A 12098-nucleotide genomic window follows, 5' to 3' on the forward strand; every position below is an offset into this window, starting at 1 on the left:
ACCCCTCCGAGGTGGGGGAGGGGCGACCCAAATCCATTTTGGGGGGGGGGAGAGGCCCCAAATTTTAGGGTGGGGGTGGGGGAGGGGTCCTAAAATTGTGGGGGGGGGGGAGGGGAGGGCCCGCCGGGCCCAGAGCGTGGGGGGCGAAATTTTGGGGTGCGGGGGCGAAATTTGGGGTTTTTTGGGGGTTTTTTTTGGGAGAATTTTGGGGAATTTGGGGGAGGGGGTGACATGATTGGGGGGGAGGGCAGAACCGAGCGCGGGGGGAGGGCTGCGCGGGTGGGGGAGGGGTTTTTTTGGGGGGGGGGGAGGTCCCGAGGGGTTTTTGGGGTGCGGGAATGGGAGGGTGGGTGGATTTTTGGGGTGAGTTTCGGGGTTTTTGGGGGGTCAGTGGGTGTCGTTTTTGATGACGATCTCCAGCCCGTGTTGGCGCAGCTGCGCCCTCAGCAGCAGGTTCTTGTTCTTCAGCTCCTCCACCTGCGTTTAGGGGGGGTCAGACACCCCAAAATAACCCCAAAATATTGCCCTGCACCCCAAAATATCACCCTGAATCCCGAAATACCCCCCAGTGCTCCCAGTAACCCCCAGTGCTCCCAGTAACCCCCAGCATCCCAAACCCGCTACAGCGGCAGGTTCTTGTTCTTCAGCTCCTCCACCTGCGTTTGGGGACCCCAAAACATCCCCCAGTGACCCCAAAATGTCACCCTGCACCCCAAAATATCACCCTGAACCCTAAAACATCCCCCAGTGCACTCCCAGTAACCCCCAGTGCTCCCAGTGCTCCCAGTAACCCAAAGCAGCAGGTTCTTGTTCTTCAGCTCCTCCACCTGCATTTAGTGGGGTCAGACACCCCAAAACAACCCCAAAATATCGCCCTGCACCCCAAAATATCACCCTGAATCCCGAAATATCCCCCAGTGCACTCCCAGTGCTCCCAGTAACCCCCAGTGCTCCCAGTAACCCCCAGCATCCCAAACCCGCCACAGCGGCAGGTTCTTGTTCTTCAGCTCCTCCACCTGCGTTTGGGGACCCGAAAACATCTCCCAGTGACCCCAAAATATCACCCTGCACCCCAAAACATCACCCTGAACCCTAAAATATCCCCCAGTGCATTCCCAGTGCTCCCAGTAACCCCCAGTGCTCCCAGTAACCCAAAGCAGCAGGTTCTTGTTCTTCAGCTCCTCCACCTGCATTTAGGGAGGGTCAGACACCCCCAAAAAACCCCAAAATATCGTCCTGCACCCCAAAACATCCTCCAGGAGCCTAAAATATCCCTCTGGATGCCAAAATATCCCCCAGTGCATTCCCAGTCCCTCCCAGTACTCCCAGTCTGACCTGCTGGCGCAGCACCTCGTTGTCCATCTGCAGCTGCTCCAGGCCCAACCCATCGATCCCATTTATCTCAATCCCATCCCAGTGACCCCAATCCCATTCCCAGTGTTCCCAGCCCCATTCCCAGTTTCCCCCAGTCCCTCCCAGTCCCTCCCAGTCCGACCTGCTGGCACAGCACCCCGTTGTCCATCTGCAGCTGCTCCAGCCCTGATCCCATTGATCCCAATCCCATCCCAACGACCCCAGGCCTGGTCCCATTCATCTCAATCCTATTCCCAGTGTTCCCAGCCCCATTCCCAGTTTCCCCCAGTTCCCCCCAGTCTGACCTGCTGCCGCAGCACCTCGCTGTCCATCTGCAGCTGCTCCAGGCCCATCGATCCCAGCCCCATCCCATTGATCCCAATGACCCCAGTCCCACCCCAGCCCTATTCCCAGTGTTCCCAGCCCCATTCCCAGTTTCCCCCAGTGCCTCCCAGTCTGACCTGCTGGCGCAGCACCTCGCTGTCCATCTGCAGCTGCTCCAGGCCCATCGATCCCAATCCCAATTGATCCCAGCCCCATTACCATGACTCCAATCCCATTCCAGCCCTATTCCCAGTGTTCCCAGCCCCATTCCCAGTTCTCCCCAGTTCCCCCCAGTGCCTCCCAGTCTGATCTGCTGCCGCAGCACCTCGCTGTCCATCTGCAGCTGCTCCAGGCCCATCAATCCCAGCCCCATCCCATTGATCCCAGTGACCCCAATCCCATCCCAGTGACCCCAATCCCATTCCCAGTCTATCCCAGTCCATCCCAATGCCACTCCCAGTGCTCCCAGTCTGATCTGCTGCCGCAGCACCCCGTTGTCCATCTGCAGCTGCTCCAGGCCCATCAATCCCAGCCCCATCCCATTGATCCCAGTGACCCCAATCCCATCCCAGTGACCCCAATCCCATTCCCAGTCTATCCCAGTCCATCCCAATGCCACTCCCAGTGCTCCCAGTCTGATCTGCTGCCGCAGCACCCCGTTGTCCATCTGCAGCTGCTCCAGGCCCATCAATCCCAGCCCCATCCCATTGATCCCAATGACCCCAGTCCCACCCCAGCCCTATTCCCAGTGTTCCCAGCCCCATTCCCAGTTCCCCCCAGTGCTCCCAGTCTGACCTGCTGGCGCAGCACCTCGTTGTCCATCTGCAGCTGGTCCAGGCCCTGCAGCTCCTCGCTCAGCCGCAGGTTGCTCTGCCGCAGCTCCTGGATGTAGTCGCAGGCCTTGGACAGGATCCCGCCCTTGCTCTGTGGGGTTCGGGGTCACTGCTGGCACCCCAGTGACCCCAAAACGCCCCAAACCATCCCAAAAAAACCCCAAAAAACCCCAAACGACCCCCAAAGCATGGACCTGTCCGGATTTGGTGTTCTCCATGGAGCAGTCGGGGATGATCTTGGACAGCTGCACGATCCAGTTGTTGATCTTGTCCCGGCGCCGGCGCTCCACTGAAATGGGAATTCCCAGTGGGGTTGGGATTGGGAATGGGGGAATTGGGGACGGGGAACGGGAATGGGAACGGGGATTCCCAGTGGGATTGGGAATGGGGGAATTGGGGACGGGGACTGGGAACAGGAATGGGGACAGGGATTCCCAGTGGGACTGGGATTGGGAATGGGGATTGGAATGGGGATTGGGAACGGGGATTCCCAGTGGGATTGGGATTGGGAATGGGGGAATTGGGAATGGGGGAATTGGGAATGGGGGAATTGGGAACGGGGACTGGGAACAGGAATGGGAACGGGGATTCCCAGTGGGATTGGGATTGGGAACGAATGGGAACGGGGATTCCCAGTGGGATTGGGAACAGGGACGGGATTCCCAGTGGGATTGGAGGAATTGGGGACAGGGATTAGGGATTGGGGAATGGGGATTGGGGAATGGGGACTTGGGAATGGGGATTGGGAACAGGAATGGGAACGGGGATTCCCAGTGGGATTGGGAACAGGGACGGGATTCCCAGTGGGAATGGGATTGGGAATGGGGAATGGGGATTGGGAGTGGGGAATGGGAACGGAAATGGGAACGGGGATTCCCAGTGGGATTGGGATTCGGAATGGGGGAATTGGGATTGCCAGTGGGACTGGGAACAGGGACGGGATTCCCAGTGGGAATGGGATTGGGGGAATTGGGAATGGGGATTGGGAATGGGGATTGGGGAATGGGGACTTGGGAATAGGGATTGGGAACGGGAATGGGAACAGGGATTCCCAGTGGGATTGGGATTGGGGGAATTGGGGACAGGGATTAGGGATTGGGGAATGGGGATTGGGAATGGGGATTGGGAGTGGGGATTGGGAACAGGAATGGGAACAGGGATTCCCAGTGGGATTGGGAACAGGGACGGGATTCCCAGTGGGAATGGGATTGGGAAATGGGGGAATTGGGAATGGGGATTCCCAACAGGACAGGGAATGGGGAATGGAATCGGGAATGGGGGAATTGGGAATGGGGATAGGGAATGGGAATTCCCAGTTGGGGATTGGGATTGGGGGAATTGGGAATAAGGATTCCCAATGGGGAATGGGATTGGGATTGGGAATGGGAACAAGGATTCCCAACGGGATTGGGATTGGGACTGGGGACAGGGAATGGGGAAATAGGAACAGGATTCCCAGTGGGAACGGGATTGGGAACAGGGAATAGGAATGGGATTTCCAATGGGAATGGGATTGGGAACAAGGATTCCCAATGGGATTGGGAGAGTTGGGAACGGGGGAATTGGGAGTGGGGATTAGGAACAGGAATTCCCAATTGGGAACGGGGATTCCCAGGTGGAACGGGATTGGGAACGGGAAACGGGAACGGAGATTCCCAACGGGAATGGGATTGGGAATGGGAAACGGGAATGGGATTGGGAACGGGGATTTCCAATGGGAATGGGACTGGGGATGGGGAATTCCCAGTGGGAACGGGGCACTGGGGACTGGGGTGTCCCTTTGGGATCGGGGTCCCCTGTCCCGGTACCTTCGTTGTGCTGTGCCCGGCGCTTCTCGTCCCGCGTGGCTCGGGGAGCCTCCGACTTCCTGGGGAGGGGCACAGGTGGGCACAGGTGTGGCACAGGTACGCCCAGCTGTGTCTGGGTATAACCCAGCTGTGCCCCAGGTGTGTCCAGCTGTGCCCCAGGTGTGTCCAGCTGTGCCCCAGGTGTACCAAGGTGTGTCCAGGTGTACCTGGGTGTGCCCCAGGTGTGTTTGGGTGTGTCCCAGGTGTATCTGAGTGCGTCCCAGGTGTATCTGAGTGTGCCCCAGGTATGTCTGAGCGTGTCCCAGGTGTGTCTGAGCGTGCCCCAGGTGTGTCTGGGAGTGCCCCAGGTGTATCTGGGTGTGTCCCAGGTGTATCTGGGAGTGTCCCAGGTGCCCCAGGTGTGCCCAGGTACTCACGGGGAGTAGGGGTGTGCGCGGGGGGCGATGGAGCGCTGGGCCCCCCCCGGGAGCACCTCCTGTGGTGACATCATCACGAAAAACTGCCCTGGAGCCCAGAGCCACAGGTGAGAGACCAAAACCCCACAGGTGAGACCCAAAACCCCACAGCTGAGAGCCCAATTCCATGGGTGAGAGCCCAATCAGACAGGTGAGATCAAACCCCACAGGTGAGACCCAAAAACCCACAGGTGAGGCCCAACCCTACAGGTGAGACCTAAACCCACAGGTGAGAGGCCAAATACATCCACCCAGATGAGTCCCAACCCAATCCAGGTGCCCCAAACCCAACCCAGATGACCCCAAACCCATCCAGGTGCCCCCAAGCCCATCCAGGTGAGTCCCAACCCAACCCAGATGACCCCAAACCCATCCAGGTGAGTCCCAACCCAGATGACCCCAAACCCATCCAGGTGCCCCCAAACCCATCCAGGTGAGTCCCAACCCAACCCAGATGACCCCAAACCCATCCAGGTGAGTCCCAACCCAGATGACCCCAAACCCATCCAGGTGAGTCCCAACCCAACCCAGATGACCCCAAACCCATCCAGGTGCCCCCAAACCCATCCAGGTGAGTCCCAACCCAACCCAGATGACCCCAAACCCATCCAGGTGCCCCCAAACCCATCCAGGTGAGCCCCATTTCAGCTCAGGTGAGCTCCACGGTGTCCGGGCTCCCACCTGTGGGCGTGGGCTGCCCCAGCAGCGCCTCGGAGCTCTGCGTGGTCACCACGGCGGTGGCGGCGGGTGGCGGCGGTGGCGGCGGCGCCGTCGGCCACACCTGCCGCGGGGAAGTAGGTGTAGTGCGTCTCGCTGGGAGCCGCCTCCGAGTCCACCTGCTCCTCGCTCGTGAACGCGCCCTGGATCACCGCCTGCCGGGGACGGGGGGGACACGGGTGAGGGACAGGTGGGACAGGTGAGATGGGGACAGGTGAGATGGGGACAGGGGGGACACAGGTGAGGGACAGGTGAGATTGGACAGGTGAGGGAAACAGGTGTGACACAGGTGAGGGACAGGTGAGATTGGACAGGTGAGATGGGGACAGGTGTGACACAGGTGAGGGACAAGTGAGATTGGACAGGTGAGATGGGGACAGGTGAGGGACACGGGGGAGGGATACAGGTGTGACACAGGTGAGGGACATGGAGGGGAAAGGAGAGGGACAGGTGAGATGGGACAGGTGGGACAAGGGAGAGACACAGGTGAGTGATACAGGTGGGACAGGTGTGGGACAGGTGAGATAAGGGGGACACAGGTGAGGGACACAGGTGGGACAGGTGAGGGACAGGTGAGGGACAGGGGGAACAGGGACACAGGTGGGACAGGTGAGGGACAAGGGAGGGACAGGAGAGTGACATAGGTGGGGGACAAGTATGAGACAGGTGAGGGACAGGGGAAGGATGGGGGGGACAGGTGAGAGATACAGGTGTGACACAGGTGGGACAGGTGAGAGACAGATGTGGGACAGGTGACACAGTTGAAGGACACAGGTGGGACAGGTATGGGATAGGTAGGACAGGTGAGACAGGTGAGGGGTAGTTGAGATAGGTGAGGGACAGGTGAGGGACACAGGTGAGGGACACAGGTGGGACAGGTGAGGGACAGGGGGACAGGTGAGACATGGGGAACTCAGGTGAGGGAGGTGGGACACCAGTGGGACAGGTGTGGGACAGGTAGGACAGGTGGGATAGGTGGGGAGACAGGTGAGGGGCTCAGGTGGGACAGAGGGGGGACACAGGTGAGAGACAGGGGGACAGGTGAGGGACACAGGTGGGACACAGCTGATGGACAAGACACAGGTGTCACCCTGCCCCATGGCACACCTGGGTCACCACCTGGGTGGGGCACAGGTGAGGCCCAGGGCATGGCAGAGGGTGTGGCAGTGGGCGTGGCCAGGCGACGCACCTGTCACAGACTGGGCAGGGCACAGGTGTCATAGAGGGGTGTGGCAGTGGGCGTGGCACAACAACACACTTGGGCTGTGGACTGGGCGGGGCACAGGTGGGGCGGGGACAGTGGGTGTGGCAGTGGGCGTGGCCAGGTGACGCACCTGTGTCATGGACTGTGTGGCCGGGTAGCCGCTGATGGCGCTGGTGCCCTCGGTCTGCGCGTCCAGCTGCCCGTCAGCCACCTGGATCACCCGGTACATCACCTGGGGACAGGTGGGACATACACAGGTGTGACACAGAGACCCCCAGTGTCACCACCTGGATCACCCGGTACATCACCTGGGGACAGGTGGGACATACACAGGTGTGACACAGAGACCCCCAGTGTCACCCAGTGTCACCACCTGGATCACTGGCACAGGTGGGACATACACAGGTGTGACACAGAGACCCCCAGTGTCACCCAGTGTCACCACCTGGATCACTGGCACAGGTGGGACATACACAGGTGTGACACAGAGACCCCTAGAGCCACCCAGTGTCACCACCTGGATCACCTGGCACAGGTGGGACATCACACAGGTGTGACACAGAGACCCCCAGTGTCACCCCACAGCATCCTCCAGGTGGGCCACACCTGCTCTTAGTGTGCAACCAAAGCCCCCACAATGACCTGGTACCACCCCAGCTGCCCCCCAGGTGTGCCCAGGTGTATCCCAGGTGTACCCAGGTGTACTCAGGTGTATCCCAGGTGTGCCCAGGTGTACCCAGGTATACTCCAGGTATATCCCAGGTGTGCCCAGGTGTCCCCCAGGTGTGCCCAGTGTGTGCCCAGGTATACTCCAGGTATATCCCAGATGTGCCCAGGTGTATCCCAGGTGTGCCCAGGTGTGCCCAGGTATACTCCAGGTATATCCCAGGTGTGCCCAGGTGTATCCCAGGTGTGCCCAGGTGTACCCAGGTATACTCCAGGTATATCCCAGGTGTGCCCAGGTGTCCCCCAGGTGTGCCCAGGTGTGCCCAGGTATACTCCAGGTATATCCCAGATGTGCCCAGGTGTGCCCAGGTGTAACCCAGGTGTGCCCAGGTGTATCCCAGGTGTAACCCAGGTGTGCCCAGGTATACTCCAGGTATATCCCAGGTGTGCCCAGGTGCATCCCAGGTGTGCCCAGGTGTAGCCCAGGTGTGCCCAGGTATACTCCAGGTATATCCCAGGTGTGCCCAGGTGTATCCCAGGTGTGCCCAGGAGTATCCCAGGTGCCCCCAGGTGTACCCAGGTATATCCCAGGTGTGCCCAGGTGCCCTCTAGGTGTACTCCAGGTGTGCCAGCGCGTACCTGCGTGCCGCCGCCCTCGGTCCTGAACACATACTTGACGCCGGGGTCGGGGAAGGTGGCGGCCGATTGGATGCTGGCGATGGCCACGCTCGTGGGGTCCTCGCCCGTGGCCACCGAGCCTGGGGGGACACCACAGTGGGGGGGGGAGGGGGACCCCCCAAATTGGGGAGGGGAACCTCAAACTGGGGGGCACCCAAACTGGGGAGGGGGACACGGCATTGGGGGGGCACCCCAAGTTAGGGAGGGGGCACCCCAAACTGGGGGGACATACCATAAATTGGGGAGGGGGTACCCTAAACTGGGGAGGGAACCCCAAAGTGGGGGGGGGTTGGGAGCCCCAAACTGGGGAGGGGGTATCCTAACTGGGAGGGCACCCAAATTGGGGAGGGAGTACCCTAAACTGAGGAGGGGATACCCTAAACTGAGGAGGGGAAATCCAAACTGGGGAGGGGCACCCCAAATTGAGAGGACACAAGGGACTGGGAGGACACCACAAACTGGGGAAGGGGCACCCCAAATTGGGGAGTGGGGGACACAGGATTGGGGAGGATACACCCCAAACTGGGAAAGGGCACCCCAAAGTGAGGGGGCATTGGGAAGGACACAAAACCTCCCCAAAACCTTCCCAAATTCCCCCCAAAACCTCCCCAGTTCTCCCTAAAGACCCCAAAACCTCCCCAGATCACCCCAAAGACCCCAAAACCTCCCCAAACCCCCCCAAACCCCAATTTCGGGGTCCCCCCTCACCTTCCTGGATCTGCACCGTCCCCTCCTCGGTCTCGGCTGCTTTTTGCTGCCTGGGGGCAGGGGGGGAACAAAACAGTGAGGGGGGGTCCCTGAGCCCCCCAAAATCCCAAATCTGGGACATCCCCAAATCCCCCACCCCTCGTGTGTCCCATCCAGGGGGCAGTTTTGGGGGTCTTGGGACTTTCTGGGGTTACAGATCAGGTTTGGGGGTGGTCTTGAGCCAGTTTTGGGGGTCCTGGGGGAGTTTTGGGGTCCTGGGTCAGATTTAGGGGGTCCTGGGGCCATTTTGGAGTCCCAGAGCAGGTTTGGGGGTCCCAGAGCAGGTTTTTAGGGTCTCATGGCAGGTTTTGGGGTCCCAGAGCAGGTTTTTGGGGTCCCAGAGCAGGTTTTTGGGGTCCCAGAGCAGGTTTTTGGGGTCTCATGGCAGATTTTGGGGTCCCACTCACCCCTTCATGGCTCAGCTCCCTCGGGCATCAGCGGGGCGGGAGCGGAGCAGCCTCACGGCCTTCAGAGCCCTGCGGGGACAGCGGGGTCAGGGACAGGGACACGGGGACATGGGGACAGCAGGGACAGTGGGGTCAGGAACATGGGGACGTGGGGACAGCAGGGACACAGGGACAGTGGGGTCAGTGACACGGGGACATGGGGACAGAGGGGTCAGGGACACGGGGATATAAGGACGTGGGGACAGCAGGGTCAGGGACATGGGGACATGGGGACAGAGGGGTCAGGGACACGGGGATATAAGGACGTGGGGACAGAGGGGTCAGGGACAGGGGGACAGAGTTACACTGCAGTCAGGGACATGGGGATATGGGGACTCGGGGACACAGGGACATGGGGACAGCGGGGTCAGGGACACAGGGACAGCGGGATCAGGAACAGGGAGACGCAGGGACATGGGGACAGCAGGGACAGAGGGGTCAGGAACATGGGGACGTGGGGACAGCAGGGACACAGGGACAGTGGGGTCAGGGACACGGGGACAGGGAGATAGGAGGACATGGGGACAGCAGGGATGTGGGGACACAGGGACAGCGGAGACAGGGACACGGGGACAGCAGGACACACAGACATTGGGGTATGGGGACACAGGGATACAGAGACACTCAGATATAGGGACACTGGGGACAGGGACATCAGGACAGAGGGACACTAGGGTCAGGGACATCGGGACAGAGGGACACTGGGGTCAGGGACAAGGGGACACAGGGATCTGGGGGTACAGGGACACCAGGACACAGGGACACTGGGATAAAGCCACACAAGGGGACAGGGACACGGGGATATGGGGACAGGGATGTGGGGACACAGGGACACACAGACACAGGGATGGGGACAGGGACACGGGGACAGGGCAAGGACAGGGACAGGGGTGTGGACAGGACACGGGCACAGGAATACAAGGATGGGGACAGGGACATGGGCACGGGGACAGGGATGGGGACAGAGACACGAGGACAGGGACACGGGGACAAGGGGGGTCAGGGATGGGGACAGGGATGAGGATACAGGTTGATGGACAGGGACATGGGGACAGGGACAAGGGACACAGAGGGATCAGGGACTGGGGGGTCCGAGGCAGGACAGGGACGCGGGGATGGGGACAGGGACACAGGGACAGGGACACAGGGATGGGGACAGGGACATGGGGATAGCGACACAGAGGGGTCAGGGACAGAACAGGGACACAGGGTGGGGACAGGGACATGGGGATGGGGACAGGGATGGGGACAGGGACATGGGGATGGGGACAGGGACACAGGGATGGGGACAGGGACACAGAGGGGTCAGGGACAGAACAGGGACACAGGGTGGGGACAGGGACACAGGGATGGGGACACAGCAGGGACATGGGGTCGCAGGGGGTCAGGGATGGGGACAGGAACTGGGACATGGAGACAGGACCAGGATGGGGACATGGATGGGACACTGGGATGGGACACCAGGATGGGACACCAGGATGGGACACTGGGACAGGACACTGGGACAGGACACTGGCCACCATGACCAGACACTGGCCACCACCACGGGACAGTGGCCACCACAGTGGGACACTGGCCACTGTGACCTGACACCAACGGGACCTGGCCACCACCATGGGACAGTGACCACAGCCACCAGTGTGGGCCACCACAACTGAGCAGGGGCCACCACCTGTGACCACAGCCACACCTCCAGGTGTCCCCTCAGTGCCCCCTTCTCCCTCAGGCGACAACATGTCCCCAAAGCCACACAGCGTGTCCCCAAAGCCACACAGTGTGTCCCCAAAACAGACAGCCTGTCCCCAAAGCCACCAGCTCACCCAGGGTGGCACTTTGGGGTCACCCCCAGGCGGCCGTAACCTCCCCCTGGGTGTCCCCAGTGTCACCCCGATCGGTGGCAGTGCACCACGGCTACCCCAGTGTCACACCGGGGGAGGAGGGGCTGTCCCTTGTCACCCCCCACCCGGGATGGGGAAATGGGGGGGACACCAGGAGGTGACAATTTGGGGGTCACTGAGGGAGGAGGATGGGGACAGATGGGGGACAGGGATGAGGGGGGTGACAGTGACACACCCAGAGGGACAAGGACCGGGGGGGGGGGGACGGACATGAAGGGGGGTGACAGTGACGGGGGGGGGGACACAAAGGGGGAGGTGACAAAACCGGAGGGGGGTGACAGTGACAGAGATGGGGGGGCAGGAAGGGGGTGACAAAGTGGGGACACACAGAGGGGGGTGACACGGGGGGGAGGTGACAGTGACAGAGTGGGGACACACAAAGCGGGGGTGACACGGAGGGGGGGTGACACGGAGGGAGGGGTGACAGCGACATAACGGGGACACACACACGGCGAGGGGGGGACGACAGAGGGGGGGAGGCGACACAAAAAGGGTGACAAAGTGGGGGGGGGGTCCACAACGACGGCGCCACTGCCACAGCGGGGGGTGGGGACGGGCCACACGAAACGGTGACAAAGTGGGGGGGGGGTGGGGGGGGGTGGCGACGCGCACGGCGGTGACACCGACACACGGGGGGGGTGGTGACCGAGCGGGGGGAGGGGGACAGCACCGGGGGGGTGACAGTGACACCCCGCCGCGCGCGCCTCGGGGGGGGTCACCCCCGCCGCCCCCCCCCCCGCCCCTCCCCGCGGGCCCGGCGGGCGCGGCCGCTCCCCCCCCGCCTCGGGGGCGGTGCCGGGGCCGCGGTGCCGCCGTTACCGGCGGGGTTCGCCCCCCGGGGCCGCCCGGGCCCCCCCCGGTACCTCTCGGCCTCGGGCCCTGCGCGCCTTCGGCCCCTTGTCTCGCCATGGGCCCCGCACATGCGCACGGCGCCGCCGCGCCGCCATCTTGGGCGCGGGCGGAAGTTCC

General features: G+C 61.8%; 1 protein-coding gene across 1 annotated transcript; it reads right to left on the bottom strand.

The window, feature by feature from the left end:
* Positions 1–310: 310 nt before the first annotated feature.
* On the bottom strand, positions 311–12081 carry LOC134434315 (upstream stimulatory factor 1-like). The gene is given in 12 exon segments (XM_063182992.1): positions 311–477; positions 2473–2601; positions 2705–2799; positions 4319–4377; positions 4735–4822; positions 5455–5521; positions 5523–5645; positions 6825–6926; positions 8000–8118; positions 8747–8796; positions 9193–9261; positions 11993–12081. Coding segments are annotated over 11 exon segments (930 nt in total). The 5' UTR covers positions 9201–9261; positions 11993–12081; the 3' UTR covers positions 311–387.
* Between the last annotated feature and the right edge of the window lie 17 nt (positions 12082–12098).

The sequence above is a fragment of the Melospiza melodia genome, unplaced genomic scaffold (assembly GCF_035770615.1).
Source record: "Melospiza melodia melodia isolate bMelMel2 unplaced genomic scaffold, bMelMel2.pri scaffold_342, whole genome shotgun sequence".
Lineage (NCBI taxonomy): Eukaryota > Metazoa > Chordata > Aves > Passeriformes > Passerellidae > Melospiza > Melospiza melodia.